The 19,098-nt window shown below is 56.4% G+C and overlaps 2 protein-coding genes across 2 annotated transcripts; one reads left to right on the forward strand and one right to left on the reverse strand.

Moving 5' to 3' along the window:
* Window positions 1-4,200: 4,200 nt before the first annotated feature.
* VPS37D (VPS37D subunit of ESCRT-I) lies at window positions 4,201-7,431 on the forward strand. Its single transcript, XM_056108264.1, has 4 exons — window positions 4,201-4,409; window positions 5,601-5,772; window positions 6,135-6,217; window positions 6,546-7,431. The coding sequence occupies exons 1-4, from the start codon at window positions 4,272-4,274 to the stop codon at window positions 6,906-6,908; spliced, it is 756 nt and encodes a 251-aa protein (XP_055964239.1). The 5' UTR covers window positions 4,201-4,271; the 3' UTR covers window positions 6,909-7,431.
* Window positions 7,432-18,000: 10,569 nt separating this feature from the next.
* DNAJC30 (DnaJ heat shock protein family (Hsp40) member C30) lies at window positions 18,001-19,093 on the reverse strand. The gene has a single exon (XM_056108265.1). It carries the CDS (start codon window positions 19,040-19,042, stop codon window positions 18,350-18,352), a length of 693 nt encoding a protein of 230 aa, XP_055964240.1. The 5' UTR covers window positions 19,043-19,093; the 3' UTR covers window positions 18,001-18,349.
* Window positions 19,094-19,098: the final 5 nt, after the last annotated feature.

Raw genomic sequence — 19,098 nt, forward strand, 5'->3', positions numbered from 1 at the left:
TGTTACTTCAGAACTAGGAAAGCTCCATGTCCGCAGGTGTTTGTGAGCTCCTGCCTCAGTGCTCAGCTGCTGCTTCTCACTCGGGGTTCACAGTTCGGCTTTTGAGAGAACAAGGACTTGAGGAAATGGCCCCCAGCCCTGGCTTGACCTGAGTCCCTGCAGCCTCCTGCCACAAAACTGAGGGCTGAGAGGACCATGGGGGCTTGAGGGCGGAAACTGGGGCTGCCGTGTGCGGCACCCAACAGGCTCTCTGGCCCTTTGAACCATCTCCCCAGACCACCATCAAAATTCCCCCCCAAGACGAAAGTGCGGATGACAGATTTGGTTTGTGCTGAGGGCTCTCTCCTGGGCTGGCTGCGTCCTCACATCGTCTGGGGAGAGGGGACAGAGAGAGCACTCTGGTCTCCGCCCTCCCTCCCTCCCCCTCTCTCTCCCTCTCTCCCTCCCTTCCTCTCCCTCTAACCTTCCTCCCCCCTCAGTTCTGGGGTCACACCCTGCAATACTTAGGAGTTACTCCTCACTCTTGGTGGGGCTTGGGGGACCATCTGGGGTGCTGGGATGGAAGGTAAGGCAAGCGCCCCTCCTTTTCTCCTTATAAGGACAGGGATCCTGTACCAAGAGATAGGAGGGGGGGGGAGGGGGGCGGGGGGGGGAGGGGTGCTGGGGGAAGTCATTGACCCTGCATGTGATTGACCCTAGTTCAATCCCTGGCACCACATACATCCCCATCAGGCGTGAACCCTGAGCACAGAGCCAGGCAGGAGCCCTAACCACTGCTGGGTGTAGCCCCAAGACTCCCCAAAATAAAATTAACCTTTATGGGGACCCCTCCTTCACCCCAAAATCCCATCATCTTGTGGGGTAGAGCTCAAACATGAGAATTGGGGAGACCTCAACTGCCTCCAAACACTCAAATACTCATTTCCCAAAACTCAAACCTTTTCCAAACACTGGTTTGTTTTGTGCTGTTGTTTTTGTTGTTGTTTTGCTTTTTGGGTCACACCCAGCGATGCTCAGGGGTTACTCCTGGCTCATGCTGTCAGGAATTACTCCTGGCCGTGCTCAGGGGGACCATATGGGAACCCGGGTCGGCCGCGTGCAAGACAAACGTCCTATCCGCTGTGCTATCGCTCCAGCCCCCTCTTCCAAACACTGGGATGTGCATGAAAGACGGGCAGCAAACTACTCTGGTCTTTTGTTTTGGCGCCAAGAACCAGACCCAGGTCACACCTATTGGGACACCCCTGGTTCCCAGGGGCCAATCTAAAGGCAGAAACTTGGGCCTGAGAAATCGCTCCAGGGGCTGGAGTTCCTGCTTGGCGTGCAGAAGGGCAGGTGTGACTCCCACACACACCTTCAGGGGCAACCCTTGACCACTGCCAGGTGTACCCCCAAATAGGGCAGAAACCAAAACTGAAAGAGATGCAGAGAGAGGTGACTGATGGCGGGGCTGGTGGCCGTTGGGGCTGCGACTTGGCTTTGGGATGAAGAGAGAAGACAAGGGCCGGAGCATGGGCAGAGCAAACCCAGGGGACAGAAGCTTGTGCAAGTAACGGGCAGTGGGGTTGTTACCAGAAGTGTCAGGTGAGGCTTTGGAGGGACGAGATGTGAGGAAGACTTGTAGACCATCGACAAGGGGCCCTGGTGTTTTAGGGGGGCCAAACAGACCAGGAGCCTCCATCAAATTTTCCTGGAAGCTTAGGGTGAAGGTTTGCAACCCAGAGGGGGAAGGGCAGAAGGTTCTAGGAGACCCCAGGATGATCACTGCGAACCGGGAGGGCGGGGGACTTCCTGATCACAGTCGGAAGCTGGCGTTGGCAGTGGTGACACCCAGAACTGTGGTGAGGGACACCAGAGACAGTGTGGGCCCAGAAGAGCACACAAGCCAATCCCTAGAAACGGAGAGGGCTTCCTGGAGGTAGTGGCATTCCAAATGACTACAAAATGAGAGCGTTGAATGCCAGCCACCGCGGGAACGGGAGTGCAGTCCTCACTGCCTCCTGTCTGCCCACCCCTTCTTCCCATAGTCCTCCCAGGCCCAGTGTGCTAAGGCTCAATTGGGACAGTTTTATTTTGTTTTGGGGTGCTCAGGGGCTACTCCTGGCTCTGTGCTCAGGAATTACTCCTGGCGGTGCTTGAGAGACCATATGGGATGCCGAGACTCGAACTCTGGTCAGGTTCATACAAGGTGAACACCCTCCCCGCAGTATTATTGATCAGGCTCTTGTTTTTGTCTTTTTGTGAAGTAAGATAGGTTTTGAGTTTGGGGTTTTTTTAGTTTGTTTTTATTTTTAAGTCACACTCAGCAGTGTCAGGACTTACTCCTGCTGGGGCCTGGGGGACGACATGGGATGTTGGGGATAGAACCCAAGGCAAATGCCTTATCCACTGTCCTATCTCTCTAGGCCCCAGTTCTATAAAAACTTATTTAGGGAGATTTGAGAGGAGAGAAAGGGAGAAGGGTGTGTTCAAGCCAGAACACAGGCTTCTCCAGAGTAGAAAACAGGCGAGCAAAGAGACACAGAGACATTCAAACACGATACGTGCGCAAGGGAGATGGGCTGGAAGAGAAAGGTCACACTGGCGATACTCAGGGGTTACTCCTGGCTCTGCACTCAGGAATCACTCCTGGTGGTGCTCAGGGGACCAAATGGGATGCTGGGAATCGAACCTGGGTCAGCGGCGTGCAAGGCAAACGCTCTACCGGCTGTGCTATTGCTCCAGCCCCATGGGGCAGTTTTTTTTTGGCCTCCACTATCCCCCTTTTCCTCCCTCAGTTTATAGCGCTCTCTTGGGATTCAGTATTTTCTTTCTTTCTTTCTTTCTTTCTTTCTTTCTTTCTTTCTTTCTTTGTCACACCAGGCAATGCTCAGAGGTTACTCCTGGTTCCATACTAAGGAATTACTCCTGGCGGTGCTCGGGAGACCATATGGGATGCCGAGGATCAAACCCTGGTGAGCCGCGTGCAAGGCAAACGCCCTCCCTGCTGTACTGTCACTCCCGCCTGGGATTCAGTGTTGTCTCAGAACTCCTAGATATCCTTCAAAGCCCACTCAAGCGTCACCTACTCCTGCAAGCCCCCCCCCAACTGCCCTGGTCCTAACTCCGTGCTTCCTTAGCAGGGTGTTGAAATGGCACCAGCTGGCACATGGATGTTTGATTTTAGACTAGTGACTGACTTTCCAAGGAACAGTGGCAAAGGAAGTTCGGGTGCACTGATACCCGGAATTCTCTTTGCCCTAGAGTCAGTTGAGTGAGAAAGGGGCTTTTGGGGCAGAACCACCCCCCAGGGCAGAGATTACTCCTCCTGGGAACTCAACCACTCTGGACACTGCTGGGTCAAATAGGCCCAGATTATCACCTCCGGGCCTGGGCTGTGACTTTGGACGGTGGTTTCCTCCTGGGGAACCCCAACTCAGGCTAGCAGCATGTGGGGGAGGCACTGTGCCCTTCACCCCATTATTTTTTTGCCTTTTTTGTGGGGGGTCATACCCAGCGATGCACAGGGATCACTTCTGGCTCTCCACTCAGGAGTTACCGCTGGCGGTGCTTGGGGGACCATATGGGATGCCAGAGATTGAACCCAGGTCACTCGCGTGCAAGGCAAACACCCTACCCGCTGTACTATCGCTCCGGCCCCTTTCTTTTTTTCTTTTTTTTTTTCCTTTTTGGGTCACACCGGGTGATGCACGGGGGTTGCTCCTGGCTCTGCACTCGGGAGTTACTCCTGGCAGTGCTCAGGGGACCATATGGGATGCTGGGAATCGAACCCGGGTTGGCCACATGCAAGGCAACCCGCTGTACTATGGCTCCGGCCCCTTTCACCCCATTTTCCAGCCTTGTAAACCGAGGCTCTGAAGGTGCACGGCCTGTCCACGGGCAGGGCACGGTCCGAGATGGGGGGGGGCCCATCTAACACTCAGAAAATTGTGGCGCGAAGCCAAGGCGGGCTGGGGTGGGAGGGGGGACGTGAAATGAACCCCACAGAGGGGGACCGCCTGCGGGGGGCGCTCTGTCTGCCTGGGGGCGTGGCGAGAGACGGCCGGGAAGGGTGCGAGGGACGCGGCCTCGGAGAAGGACGGCGGCGGCGGAGGGCGGGTTGGGGCGGCCCGCCCCCTCCCCGCCCCGCAGCCCCGCGCCGCGGCCCCTTTAAGGGCGGGCGGGGCGCCCCCTGGCGGCGGCGCGCGGCCGAGCCGGAGCGGAGCGGAGCCGGGGCGGAGCGGGCCGAGCGGGCCGAGCCAGCAGCCGAGCTGGGGGCGCGGGCGGGCGGCATGTACCGGGCCCGGGCGGCGCGGGCGGGGCCGGAGCCCGGCAGCCCGGGGCGCTTCGGGATCCTGAGCACCGGGCAGCTGCGGGACCTGCTGCAGGACGAGCCCAAGCTGGACCGGATCGTGCGGCTCAGCAGGAAGGTAGCGCGGGGCCGGCGGGGGCGCGGGGGGCCGGGCCGCGGCCTGCGGGACCCGCGCCCGGGCCGGGCCGGGCCGGGCCGGGCCGGGGCGCGCGGGGCGGGCGGCGCGGGGACCCCGGCGGGAGCCCGCGCCCCCGGGAGGGCCGCGAGGCGTGTCCCCGGGCGGATGCCCCGAGCCGTGTTCCGGGGGGCCGGGGGCGGCCGGGGGGCCCGGCTCGCCCACCCACGTCCTGGAGGGCCCGAGAGGCGGCGCCTTCCCGAGGCGGAGCTCGGGGGGCCTGGCGGCGGGGGGCCCCGCCGAGGGGGTGGGGGCGGGGGGCGCGGCCTCCGGGGGGCCCGGGGTGGGTGGGGGGGCTCGTGTCGCCCCTTGGGGACGGGACCCGCGCCCAGGCCCCCGCCGGAGAAAGTTGTCTGTTTCCCGGGAGATAGGCCCCAGCTGGCCGCCTGCCTGCGGGCTGGGCTGGGGAGCAGAAAGGGAAAGTGTCTGTGGCCCGCCGGGGGGCGGGAGGGGCAGGTGCACCCCACCGGGGACAGATGGAGGGTCGCGCGCCCTCGGGGGGCCGCGGGGGGGGCGGCCGGCCCTCCTGGCAACGGGCAGGAAGGGCTCTCCCAGCGCCAGGCAGCCCCCCGAGCTGCGCGCTCCAAGGGGGAGGGAAGAAGGAAAAGGGGGTGTGTATTTCTGGGGGTGCGGGGATTCCACTGGAGGGCAGAGGAGGGGGGTGTGGGAGGAACAGCAGGTGCCCCCCGGAGGCGGGTGCCGGGCGGGGACCGGGCCGCGGAGTTGGGGCCTGGGGAGCACCTGAGGAGGAAGGAGACAAAGGCCTGAAACGAGCGGCCACAGCCCGAGCGTGGAAAATGGGACAGCGGAGGGCGGGGACCCCTCCCTCGGGGACCTGAGCAGACATATTAATTGAAAAATTAAAAATTAACTAACATTTGTAGAGGCCTTCCGAGTCGGCCTCGTGAAGTCTTACAACTGGCCGGTGGGGTGGACGGGGCGCCCGGCAGTGCACTTGGCCTTCAGGGGAAACTGAGGCCTGCTCCAAGAGGGTGTGCGGGCCGGCTTCCCCCCAAGCTCTCCACCTGTTGGGTGGGCTCCGCTGCCTGCAGGTCTGGGGTGGCCTCCCGCCTGGCCCTGGGGTGGACACGGGTGCCGGCCGGGCCTCGCTGAGCCCGGCGTCTCTGCCCGCAGTTTCAGGGCCTGCAGCTGGAGCGGGAGACTTGTCTGGCCTCCAACTATGCGCTGGCCAAGGAGAACCTGGCGCTGCGGCCCCGCCTGGAGATGGGCCGGGCCGCCCTGGCCATCAAGTACCAGGAACTGCGCGAGGTGGCCGAGAGCTGTGCAGACAAGCTGCAGAGGCTGGGTGAGCGGCCCAGCGGGAGCCTGGGGTGCAGGGTTTGCGGGAGAGCCATGGAGGGCAAGTCAGGCTGGGGCTCCGCAGGGAAGCCCGGGTGAGGTGAGCGGGGTCGGTCAGAGAGGCCGGCGGGGGTCCTGGGCAGTGAGGGAGAGCGGGCCCGGTACCCACGGGCCTTGGGGCACCCCAGGAGACGAAGCCCCTGCCTCCTCTTGGGCAGCCAGGACTAGGGGACGTGGAGAGGGCATAGTGAGGAAACTGAGGTCCCCGGGAGGGGGAAGGAAGTAACTGGCTCCTGCACCTGGTGAGTGAGGGCAGCAGGCCTGGCCTCTGCCCTGCGCCCTGAACCCCTCCCCACTCCCCCCCTGCAGATGATAGCATGCAACGCTGGAGCCCTCACTGCGCCCTGGGCTGGCTGCAGGCCGAGCTGGAGGAAGCCGAGCAGGAAGCAGAGGTGAGAGCTGGGGGCGAGGGAGAGGGAGGGACACCCCCATGTGGCAGCTGTCCCCCTCCCTCCCCCCGTGGTCCCACAGAGAACCCTTCTCTGCCAGGAAGCCCGCGGGATGGGTTGGGGGGGTCCCACCACTGCAGCCTGCCAGACTTGGGGGACCAGCTACTCAGGGAAGCGGGCTGGCCCTGAGAGGCATCTGGTCGACCTCAAGGGTGGGGCACGGCCCCAGGGTGGCCAGGAGGAGGGTCATGGTCACCAGTGGACCTGCAGTTCAGGTGAGGGGGGAGAGGTCGGGGTGGGGCCCCTCCCCACCTGTGCGTCCGTCTTGCAGGAGCAGATGGAGCAGCTCCTGCTGGGTGAGCAGAGCCTGGAGGCTTTCCTGCCCGCCTTCCAGCGGGGCCGGGCCCTGGCCCACCTGCGGAGGACCCAGGCCGAGAAGCTGCAGGAAATCCTGCGGCGCCGTGAGCGCTCTGCCCAGCCCGCCCCCCCTGCCGCTGCTGACCCCCCAAAACCCTTCCCTGCTGCAGCCGTCCTGCCCACCGGGGCTGCCCGGGGGCCACCAGCGGTGCCCCGGAGCCTGCCCCCCTTGGACTCCCGCCCAGCGCCCCCCCTGAAGGGCTCCCCGGGGTGCCCTCTGGGCCCCGCTCCTCTGCTGAGCCCCCGGCCCTCGCAGCCAGAGCCCCCCCACCGGTAGGATCCAGTGGGTGGCCCCCCCATGGGGGGTCCAGACAAACTTTGACCTGAGGCTCCTCCTCCTCCTCCCCCACTGCCTGGGTGGGGGGAGGGGCAGGCCCCTCCCCCTGGCCTCAGGCAGGCCCTGGCCCTGGAGGCTGAGCTGGGGAGGAGGGTCACCTGGCAGTCGCCCCAGGGGTGGGGGGTCAGGGGGTCCTGCCTCTGTTTCCCCCCAGGTCCCTGCCCTTCCACTGGGCTCGCACAATGCCAAGGCGTCAGGCGTGTGTTGCACCGCGCCCCCCCAAGCCGACTTTCCCCCAGCCCAGCTGCGGGGGTCCCCATCTCCCCACGCGTGCTCAGCGCTCAGAGCCTGGGGCAAGGCAGGCCGGGGCTTGTGCAGGCGAGAGTGGGCCTTCGGGAGACCTCCTGTATTTTTCTGTCCTGTCTCCCGAGAATGGAACCTTTTTGAAAGCAGGTCCTTGTCTTTGTATGTCCTGTCCCCAGCCCCGCCTCCCAGGGGCCGTCAATAAATGTGATGATGAGGACTCCTGCCTGCCTCCTTTCTGCGCCTGGGAACCACAGCCTTGGCAGAGGCCCTTGCTTCCGCTCGGCCCTGTCAAAGTCCGGCTCCGCTGCCTCCTCTCCCATGAAGCCCTTCCTGGTTTCCTTTCTCCCAGTCACTCCCGGCTCGGCACTCCTGGCTGGAAGGTCCACTCGATCCCGCTTCGTGGCTTCTCGTCTATGCATGCCACCATCTCCCAGGCTCTGCAGGCCTTGCGCCTGCACCGGACCCTATTCGAGATCCCACGTCTGCCCCGGGGAAGGTAGCCGCCTTCAGCCAGTGTGGCAGGAGGCCTCTGGCTTTACTGAGCCCTTGGGGACAAGAACAGGGGAGAGATGGAGCCCCAGAGCAGCTGGGTCAAGTCTAACAGGTGGCGATTGGCGAAGAGGCAGGGAGAGGGACAGTCAGTGCTCTGGAGCCCATGGGAGCGGCTCACAGTTCGGATGGAATCATGGAGATGGGAAGCGTGGACACATCTCATATGTGTGTGTGTGTGATGTATTCACTATTTCCCACAGGGTGTGTGTTTGTGTAACTATTTCCTACAGGTGTGTGTGTCGTGTGTCTAGGTGTGCATATGTATGGATGTGTTCAATACTTCCCACAGGGTGTGTGTAACTACTTCCCACAGGGTGTGTATATGTGTAACTACATCCTACATGGGAGTTGTGTGTCTGGGTGTCCACACGCACACATGTGTTCACTACTTCCCACGGGGGGGCGGGGTGTGAGTGTATGTGTGTGACCACTTCCCACAGAGTATGTGTATGTGTGTTTGGGTGTTCATATGCATGCATGTGTTCACTACTCGCCACAGGGTGTGTGTGTGTGTGTGTGTGTGTGTGTGTGTAACTACCCACGGGTGGGGGGGTGATTGTGTATGTGTGTGTGTATGTGTGTATAACCACTTCCCAGAGAGTGTGTGTGTGTGTATACTTCCCATGGGTGGGGCGTGTGAGTGTGTGTGTGTGTGTGTGTAACCACTTCTCAGAGTGTGTGTGCGTGTGTATTGTTTCCCACGGGGTGTGTTGTGTGTCCAGACAGACGCCCCAGTCTGTGCTCTCTCTGGAGGGAGAGGGTGTCCCTCCTGAAAGAGGACTATCAATCTGCACCCGCATGACAGGGAGCACTGAAGATTTTCAGGGTTTGGAGGACTGGCCCATTTGAGCCCGAGAGCCCCTAGTCATGACCAGTTTCCCTGTGGTATGCTGCCAGAGCTCTGGCAGTCCCTGCGCACCGCTCCCTCAGCCTTCCTCCTTGGTCTCCATCGCCCCACCCCCAGCACTTGAGTTGCTGGAGGCTGAGGGGCCCTCCAGGATGCCTGTAGGGGAGGAAGCGAAACTTTCCTGCTTTCCCAGCACTGCCTGGGCAGACGTGCCTGGGCAGACAGGCCTCTCCCCGTCTGCCCCCATCCCCTCCCAGGCCATACTAGGGTTGTTTGCACATTTTGTTTCTTTGTTTTTATTTTTGAGCCACAGGTGGCTGTGCTTGGGGGACCAACTGAGGTGTTGGGATCAAACGCCGGTCCACTGCATGCATGCAAGGCAAGCATCCTGCCCCTTGTGCTATCACCACAGTCACCATTCTGGGGGTTTGTACGGGGGAGCCTCCAAGCAGTGCTCAGGGGCCCAAGAGCCAATCCCAGTGATGCTCAAACAACTGGTTGCATCTCAGTGCTTGGGCCCAAGGACGGGGTACAGACATGATCCTGGTAGGCCCCAGCACTGCCACGGGGTGTCAGCGATCAAACAAGTCTCCGTGGCATGCTTTTCCTGACCACTGAACTACCTTCCAACCCATTTCAGATTTCTTTGTAATTTTTTTGTGTATTTTCTTGCTTTTTGTTTTTTTTTCGGGGGTGGGATGGGGTGCGTACCTGGTGGTGTTCAGGCTTACTCCTGGCAGGGCTCCGGGGACCTTATGTGGCATCAGGGATCGAACTTGGGTTGGCTGCATGCAAGGCTAGCTACTACTGCTATTCTATGGTTCCAGACTGTATTTGTGTATGTGACCCAAAGGTCACATACAAAAGGAATGGCCAAAGGTGAAAGGTGGGGCATGTCTGAAACTTCTTTGGCTACCGTGAGGCAGGAAGCAGCTTCTAGACGGCAGACACTAGAGAACCAGGCCCTTCTGTTCAGCCCACGCTGAAAAGACTTGAAGCAGATGGTAGCAACATCACCAGACCGAAGGGTACCCCGTGCTGGGCAGAGGGAAAAGGCTTCGACGGTTAATGCAGTTCATTATTCTCCCTGCTTGAAGGAACATAGAATGTTCTGGCATGTTTCAGGCAGCCTGGCCTTCCTTTTTTTTTTTTTTTTTTTTTCTTTTTGGGTCACACTCAGCGATACTCAGGGGTTACTCCTGGCTTTGCACTCCTGGCAGTGCTTGGGGGACCCTATGGAATGCCGGATATTGAACCTGGTCAGCCACTTGCAAGGCAAATGCCCTACCCGCTGTACTAGTGCAAGGCAAACGCCCCTACCCGCAGCACTATCCTCCAGCCTCCTTGTTTGTTTTTGTTTGTTTCTGGCCACAACTGGTGACGCTCAGGGATTACTTTGGGCTCTGCACTCAGAGATCATTTGTGTCTGACTTGGGGAGCCATATGGAATGCCAAGATCGAGCCTGAGTCTGCCACGAACACGGCAGACACCCTCCCCACTGTCCTGTTGCTCTGGCCCTGATGTTCTTACCTGCCTTCTAGAACTCAGTCTCCAGGCTCTGGTGATCCAGGACTGTTCTTTTTGTTTGGGGGTCACACCCGGTGATACTCAGGAATTACTCCTTGCTCTGTGCTCAGAAATTACTCCTGGTGGTGCTTGGGGGCCCATATGGAATGTCCGGGATTGAACCTAGGTTGGCTGCATGTAAGGCAAACACCCTCCCACTTATCTCTGTCCCCAAATGTGCTTGATGGCTGTCCTCAGAGAGAAGCCACTCCAGGGGCACCATCCAGGAATGTACAGGAATGGTCCCAGACCACAAATACTTTGACAAAACTGAACCCAAAATGATTTAAAAGGCAAATTCCCACCCTTTTATGGAACCCATTGGATCTGCAGTTTCAAGACCTTGTTTAGAAATCACTAGCTTCTGATCCAGCTTCCATATTATTATTATTATTATTTTGGTTTTTGGGCCACACCCAGTGGTGCTTTTCACTTACTCCTAGCTCTGCACTCAGGGATCACTTCTGGTAGCTCAGAGCACCATATGGGGTGCCAGGGATTGAACCCAGGTTGACCACATGCAGGCAAGCGCCCTCCCCATTGTATTATATCTTTGGTCCCTCCCCCATCTTATTTTCTATCTTTCATTTTGCTTTGGTTTTGTTTTTTTGGGCCATACATGGTGATGCTTCAGGCTCCAATCATAGGGATCTCTCCTGGCAGGCTTGGGGGACCATATGGGATGTTGGGGTTTAAACCCAGTTCGCCATGTGCAAGGCCCTACCCACTGTAGTATTCTCTGCCTCCCACTCCTATCTTCTTTTTCTTTCTTCTCTTTTTTTTGGGGGGGGGGGGTTCAGCCATATTCGTCAATGCTCAGCGGTCACTCCTGGCTCTGTACTCAGGAATTACTCCTGGAGGTGCTCAGGAGACCATATGGTATGCCAAGGATTGATCCCAGATTGATCCCAGATTGCTGTACACAAGGCAAATGCCCTACCCTCTGTACTACCGATAACTCCGGCCCTCAGAAACTCATTTTTATTTTTAAAATTGAATTTTTATTTATGGTGGTGGAAAATGGGCACTGGTGGAGGGATGGGTATTTGATCATTGTATAATCGAAACCCAAGCACAAAAATTTGTAAGTCTACAACTATACCTCATGGTGTTTCACAAAAAAAAAAAAAAAAAACCAACAAAAAAAACGCCAAGAGCGGGTGCGGTGCTACCAGCAGGTCAACCTGTACCCACACACGGGGTGAGTGCATCAACTGCCTGATGGTGCCTTCGGGCTTCCTGATACTCCAAAATTGCTACTGTGCCTGTGACTGAACTTCAACAACTCAGGACTAAGTTTCCTGAGAAATTAAATGGCTGAAAGTTAGGTATGTGGGAGCCACGCCCACAAACCACCTCCAGCTCAGCTACACAAGCTCATTTATCAGCCTTGCTTCAGAGACCCATAAACAAATCTTAAAAGAGATCAAAAGCCGCAGTTAAGGGGCTGGAGCAATAGTACAGCGGGTAGGGCGTTTGCCTTGCACACAATTCCCAGCATCCCATATGGTCCCCTCGAGTACTGCCAGGAGTAATTCCTGAGTGCAAAGCCAGGAGTAGCCTTTGTGCATTGCCAGGTATGACCCAAAAAAGAAAAAAAAAAAAGCTGCAGTTAAACTTGGACCCATGCAAAGCCAGGGTAAATTGGAGGGGGCAGATCAGGCTGGTGCCTGCCCAAGCAAAGATCCTGGTAGCCACTTGTTCCCACAATCTAAAATCATCACCGTGCCCCCACCAGACTCCACCATCTTGGGACGGGGACCTCACTGAGATATAATCTGCTGAAAATTTGGGTATGCAGATTTTGTGACTGAAATCGCCAGGCTTTCCAGGATGGACTACCTTCCCCCACTTCCCTGTACGTCCAGCCTCTGCAGTGATGTCCACACCCCAAAGCTGCCACCCAGTTAAAAAAAAAACTACTCCAGCCTTACCTTCCTGATAAAAATATTGAACACCTTGAACAAACCTCTTAGTACCTGTATTGCAAACTATAATGCACAAAACTGTCCGCTGTAGAGGCAAGCTGGGGGGAGGGGCGGAGAAGAGGGTGCAGGAGGCAGGAGGATGATGAGAGGGAAACAGGAAGCACTGGTTGCTGGTGGGAAGCGTACACTGGTGGAGGGATGGGTGTTGGATCATTGTATGACTGAGACCCAATCATGAACAGCTTTGTAATGCTCTATCTCATAAATATTCAATAAAAAAATAAAAAGAAAGAAAACTGCTAAGAATTGAGCTTCCACACAGCCCAGCAATTTCACTTCTTGGCATCTACACTAAGCCCCAAACACCATTTCTCTTTTTGGTTTTGGGCCACACCTGGCGATTTTACTCAAGAGGTTACACCTGGCTCTGCACTCAGGCACTATTCCTGACAGTGCTCGGGTGACCATATGGAATGCTGGGGATCGAAACCCAGTCAGTTATGTACAAGGCAAGCACCTTAGCCACTTGTTCTATTGATCCAACCCCAACGTTTTGGGAGGAGGGGGCACACCCAGCAATGATCGAGATTACTCCTGGCTCTGCATTCAGGAATCATTCCTGGTGCAACTCAGGGGACCATATGGAATGCTGGGGATTGAAGCTGTGTTGACCGCACGCAAGGCAAATGCCCTACCTGCTGTACTATGTCTCCTTCCCAAGAAATTCTAGCCCCCAAGCCAGAGCATATCTTTGCCTCTTCCCTTTGCTGAACTATTTCACACCTCTACCACACACCTATCTTCTATTCCGGGTTATCTATGAGTCCTGGTCAGCAAGGGACATCACTAATCTTTCCCCCATAGTTACCTGTTAACACGGTCTTTGGAGAAGTGAGATTTGGGTGTTGTAGACTGGCTGGTCTTTCTTGCTGTTGACATGACCTTAAGTTATGTCTACTTTTCCGCCTTCCAGCAGAGTGGACTTCAAGGTTTTTGTTGTTTTGTTTTGTGACCACACCAGTGATGCTCAGGACCCGCACTCAGAAACCACTCCTGGTGATGGAGAGGGGACCATGGGATGGTGAAGATCGAACCCCACTGCATGCAAAGCAAGCATTCTAACTACTGTCCTGTCAATAGCCCCCAAACGCCATTTTAAAAGGACAACTGCACTCCTATGTTCATTGCAGCACTATTCATAGGAGCCCAAAATTTGGAGAAAATCTAAGTGTCCAAGAACAGATGACCGGGTCCAGTAACTGAAAATATATAATGGAATCCAGCTGTAAGAAAAAAAAGAAATCTTGAGGTTTGTTGCTACGTGGATGGATCTGCAGAGTGTCACGCTGAGTGAAGTCATTCAGGAGAGGGGCTGGAGGGATAGTACAGCGGGTCAGGAAGGCACTTGCCTGCATGCAGCCAGTCTGGGTTTGATCCCTGGTATAACACATAATCCCCTAAGCACTGCCAGGTGTATTGCCACTAACCCCCCCCCTGAAAATAGAGAGGGAAGGACAGATACAGAATGATATTTCGTATATGGGATATAAAGCACAATAGGGGAATAATAAATGACAAAAGAACAGTTCTACAAAACTGAATTTACTAAAGGCAGGGGTATTGGACGGGGGTTGTGGGGGTTGAGACACTAGCAGAAGAGGTGGGTATTAGAATGTGGTTTGTATAAAACCCTATCTATAACAGTATTGGAAATCATAGTTAAAAATAAAAAACCTGGAACCAGAACGATAGTAAAGCAGGTAGGGAGTTTGCCTTGCACACTGCCAACCTGGGTTTGATCCCCCAGCATCCCATATGGTCCCCTGAACACCACCAGGAGTGATTCCTGAATGTAGAGCTAGGAGTAACCCCTGAGCATCACCAGGTGTGACACAAAGAGCCAAAACAAATAATATAAAAACACTAAGGGAGCTGAAGAAATAGGACAGCAGGAAGGATGCTTGCCTTGCAGAGTTGACCTGGGTTTGGCACCTGAACCCAGATGGTCTCCTGAGCACCACCAGGAGTGATTCTTGAGCTTAGGGCTAGGAGTAATCCCTGAGCACAAAGCCACAAGTAAGCTCAGAGCATCCCTCCAACTTCCCCCCAAAACGAGCAAAACAAAAACAAAAATATGAAATAACACTAATCAGGACCAGAGAGATAGTACGGGGGTAAGGGGTTAGCTTGCAAGCAGTCACCCTGGTTTGATTCCCAGCACCACATGGTCCCCCAAATATCACTGGGAGCAACCTATGAACAAATAGGCAAGAGAACAGTCCCCTAGCACTGCCAGACATGGCCCAATTCCCAGCAAGACACTGTGCCAAGGGTCAGAGACATCAAGGCACTGGAGTGTGAGCTACACATGATCAGGGCTCCAAGTCCGACACCAGCACTTCATGCCCACCCCCCACCCCAGCACCGCGGGTGGAGCCTCAGCAGTCCCAAACCAACGGACCAGCAGCACCCACTGGGCTGAGTATCTGGAATGGCCATTACTTGGGAGGCACAAACAAAAATCAAAAAACCAACCGCTCCTGGGGTTGGAGTGATAGAACAGCGGGTGGGGTATTTGCCTTGCATGTGGCCAACCCAGGTTTGATTCCTAGCATCCCACATGATCCCCCTGACACCACCAGTAGTTCCTGAGTGCATGAGCCGGGAGTAACCCTTGTGCATCCTGGGTGTGACCCAAAAAGCAAAAAAAAAAAACCAAAAAACAAAAACGCAAAAACCCAACCGCTCCTCAGAACACCTCATATTGGCGGTGGCATGAGCACCTACCTACTGTCCTATGGTGGTGCCCAGGAATGTCCACTCAGGCAGTGGTCTGACTCTCTGATTGCTTCTGGCACACCTAAAAAAGGCCTTATCATCATGAAGCAGCACTCATCCAGGTCTAACGGGGCGAATGCTAGAGGCGACAAGGCAGGCTAAGAAACACACATGCTTCAAGACTAGCAACAGGTTGGAGGGACAGCACCATGCGGAGGGTGCTTGTTTTGCACAGGTTTGATTTCTGGCACACCATATGGTCCCCTGAACTGTGCTGGAGTGATCCCTGAGCTCTGCTGGGTGTGGCCAAAACAATTTAAAAAGTTAAAAAGAAAAGAAAAAAGATGAAGGCAGTACCCCCCTTCCAACAACCCGGAGTGGTGTGAGAACTCCAACGGCATTATAACAGCAGGGCTCCAGGTTCCATACCTGGGCACCACCATATAGCCCCAGTGGCCCCAGCACTGAAGGGAGCCCCCCGCCCCCAAAAAGACAGTGGTGAGATGGTTTGATTCACAGCGGCGCTGCACACAGGCAGAGGATGAGGAGCTTGAGGGCCCAGTGCAATAGGCCAGTGGGGAGGTGCTTGTCCAGGCAGGCGGCCCAGGTTCAAACCCCCGAATCTCATCTAGTCTCCCAAGTCCCACCAGGAATAATTTCCAAGCATGAGTCAGGTGTATCCCCTGAGTACACCAGATGTGGCCCTCAAAACAAAACATTCCCCAAAAATCTATACTTAAAAGTTTTATCCTGTAGCTGGAGGTACGAGGGTAGGGTGTTTGCTTTGCAAGCAGCCAACCGGGGTTTGACCCCTGGCACCCCATGTGGTTCTCTTAGCCCCACCAGATGTGATCCCTGAACACAGAGGTAGGAATAGCCACTGTGCACCTCTAGGTGTGGCCCTTCCCTAAAAAACGTTTTTTTGAATTTTTTAGTTCTCTTTTTTTTTGGGGGGGCGGATGTGACATGCAGTGGTACTTTAGAGGCTAGTCCTGAATCTGTGCTCATAGGTTACTTCTGGTAGTGTTGGGGGGTCATGAGGTATGAGGAACTGGGCCTCCTACACAGGATGTGCTCAGCTTGTACTATTTCTCCAGCTGGAAAGGTTAATAAACTTCATATTCTCTACCCTCTGGAGTTGCAAGTAATGACCCAGACATGTCCCTGCCTGGACCCTTCCCCCACCTGAAACTTCACCTACGTCTCCAGGTGGGGTCCCAAAGAATCTTCTCCAGGAAGAATAAACTTGATACATTTCTGCCAAGAAGCTCCAGACAGCTCCCAGCTGTAAAGACTGCTCTACAAACTGGCACCTCTGTTTTTTGTCTTGATTTTGGGGCCACACTGGGCAATTCCTCAGGGGTTACTCCTGGCTCTGTACTCAGAGATCTCTCCTGGCTATCATATGTGGTGTCACAGCGTGCAAGGCAAGCGCCCTACTGGCTGCACTATCTCTCCAGCCCCTGAACCTCGACATTTTTCTAGCAATTTTCTAACTCAGTCTTGTCTGCAGACTTGTCTGTGGTTGAAGGTCTCTGAACATTTCATTAATTCCCTACATTATTTCACTGACTCCCTAAATATCTCACTAACATTTCACTAGTATATTTCACTAAGTAACATTTCACTAGTACATTTCACTAAGGTACATTTCACTAAGTAACATTTCACTAGTATATTTCACTAAGGTACATTTCCCTAGTATATTTCACTAGGTAACATTTCACTAGTATATTTCACTAAGTAACGTTTCACTAGTATATTTCACTAAGGTACATTTCACTAGTATATTTCACTAAGGTACATTTCACTAGTATATTTCACTAATGGACATTTTACTAAACTCCATTTAGCAGTCTCTGTAGTGGAATTGCAAGAACAGAATGTTCTGCTCCCTCAATATGAAACATAATTGCGTTAAATGCTCTTTTTAAAAGTACATACCCTCCCCTGCCCCCAAATCCAGGCTTCCTGAAGTAGGTAGATCTGAGTCATGCAGTTTCCCACCTCAAATACTGACTGGTGTCTCACTGCTGAGAGGGTGGTCGAATACACTGAAGGACAACTACAGTTGTACTTGCTGTGGGGCTTACTCTGATTTATACAAGTTATTTGCACAAAAAAGTGAGTGCAGGAATCGAGATTGATATACCACTTGCTTGTTTAGCCATGAGACTTGGTGACACATCTCTAGCAAAAGTTTTCCACTGAGGGAGATAAAGTGGATAGGGTGCTTGCCTTGCATATGGCCTATCAGTTAAATCCCTGGCACCTCAAGCCAGGAATAGTTTCTGAGTGCAGAGCCAGGAGTAACTCTTGAGCCAGGTGTGACCCCAAAACAAAAAAATGTTTCCTACTTAGTCCCAACATCATCCATCACCTCCCAACTGCCGATGTCCACCCCATCCCAGGGTACAGCTTTGGCCTTGAAGGCCATCTCAGGGCTTAGCAAGCTTTAAAATACAGGATTAAAGCCTCGGGGATCCAAGTAAGGTGTTGAAATTCAACCATGTGCTTCCACGTGCTACACAAGCTCATCAGCTCCCCAAATTCCAACAACCTTAATGAGGGTCTATAATGAGTTAAAGGGGAGAGCTTGCACCGTGTGGGTCACTCAGACCTGAATCGCTGGTCGCCGCCCTTTTCCGGAAGATGCCCATACTTGGCAGTGGCTGGTATGGAATGACCAGGCCAGCATGGCCCCAGGGCTGTACTTGCCAACCTCATGTTTATTATTTTTATTTTGCTTGAGGGCCAGGTTTGGCAGTGCCCAGGGCACTTGGGGATCCTCGTGGCTCAGTGAGTGGGGATCGAAGGGAATCCCACTGGAAGGCCGCTGCCTGGCCTCCCCCTTCCATCGGAATCAGAGCCCGGAGACAGACCCCAGGCAATCTCCCCTAGGGACGTGGGTGCGGGGGAACATCCCATGACCTTTCCGAGTCCCATGTGATCCCCGCAGAGGGGTAGGGGCCGAGCCCGGCTGACCACGGATAAGCCGTAGGCTTTTGCGGCGAAGCCCCATCCCAATCCGCCTGGGGGCTCCCCCACATGGACTGGGGTACTCACAGAAACACAATATTCGGACAAAACCCCCGTTTTCATGATTCTTATTATTTTTTGGCAGCCCATAAACGGGTCACATGGCACGCTCTGCGGTTACGACCCCGGGGCCCGGCAGGATCAACGGAGGTGAGGTGCCCGGCGCCTAGCCACCCTGGACACCGGGGTGGGGGGGTCCAGCATTCCGCACCCCATCAGGAAGGCAACTTCTGACGGCCACCCGTGCGGGCTTCGGGCCCTCTTCTTCGTCCGCGGGGTCTCCGGGGCGGGGCGGGCGGGGGACGCTCAGGGGCGGGCTGGGGCCGGGCGGGGGGGCTGCGCAGCGCCGCGTCCTGACCCCAGGAGAGGTAGATTCTGGAAGGCCCCGGGTGCGGGCCCCCTTCGGGGGGCGGCGGCGGCGGCCCTAGACGCGGAAGCCCAGCAGGATGAAGAGCGCGAGCAGCAGGCACAGGAACGCCGCGTCGCGGGTGTCCTCCCAGCCGAAGCCCTTCTGGGCCCGCTGCTCGCGCAGCCGGCGCAGCGCCTCCCGCCGGGCCCGCAGGCGCCGCTCGCGCTCCAGCTGCTCCCCGTAGTGCGCCTGGTAGAAGGCGTCGAAGTCGAACATGGGGCGGCCGCCGCCCGGCGCCGGCTGGCCGCGGGGGGTCGCGGCGGCGTGCGGCGACGACGGCGGCGGCGGCGGCGCGTGGGCCGCGGCGGCGGCGGAGGACGCCGGGGAGGGCCGGACGCCGGCGCCGCGCAGGTCCTCGTCGCGGAGCAGGCCGCGGTCGTACTTGCGGCGCAGGGTGACGCTGCCCAGCACCAAGTAGGCCTGGGAGATGCGCGTGAAGCGCTCGGCCGCCTCCGCGCTGCCCGCGTTGCGATCCGGGTGGTAGCGGAAGCTCTGCCGGTAGTAAGCCGCCTTGATCTGCGCCTGCGTGGCGGTGGAGGGCACGCCGAGCAGCTCATAGAGCGCCGTGCGCGAGGAGGGGCCGCTGCCCGGGCAATAAGGCCGCGCCTCGGGGCCCCAGGCCCCGGCCGGGCTCGGCGCGACCCCGCGAGTCCGCCACAGGCTCCACAGGAACAGCCGCGGCCACCTCAGATCGCTTTTGGCCGCCATCTTGAATGGGTAGAGCGGGCGGGGCCAGGCGCAGCGGCCAATCGGAGGCGCGAGTG

The sequence above is a fragment of the Sorex fumeus genome, unplaced genomic scaffold, assembly GCF_029834395.1.
Source record: "Sorex fumeus unplaced genomic scaffold, SorFum_2.1 ptg000199l, whole genome shotgun sequence".
Classification (NCBI taxonomy): domain Eukaryota; kingdom Metazoa; phylum Chordata; class Mammalia; order Eulipotyphla; family Soricidae; genus Sorex; species Sorex fumeus.

Excerpts from the sequence above, each read along its gene's own strand:
- VPS37D (XM_056108264.1), top strand. The coding sequence starts at position 4,272 with ATGTACCGGGCCCGGGCGGCGCGGGCGGGGCCGGAGCCCGGCAGCCCG. Across the intron at positions 4,410-5,600 it reads TCGTGCGGCTCAGCAGGAAG|TTTCAGGGCCTGCAGCTGGA; the intron begins GTAGCGCGGGGC and ends CTCTGCCCGCAG. Across the intron at positions 6,218-6,545 it reads AAGCCGAGCAGGAAGCAGAG|GAGCAGATGGAGCAGCTCCT; the intron begins GTGAGAGCTGGG and ends TCCGTCTTGCAG.
- DNAJC30 (XM_056108265.1), bottom strand. The coding sequence starts at position 19,042 with ATGGCGGCCAAAAGCGATCTGAGGTGGCCGCGGCTGTTCCTGTGGAGC.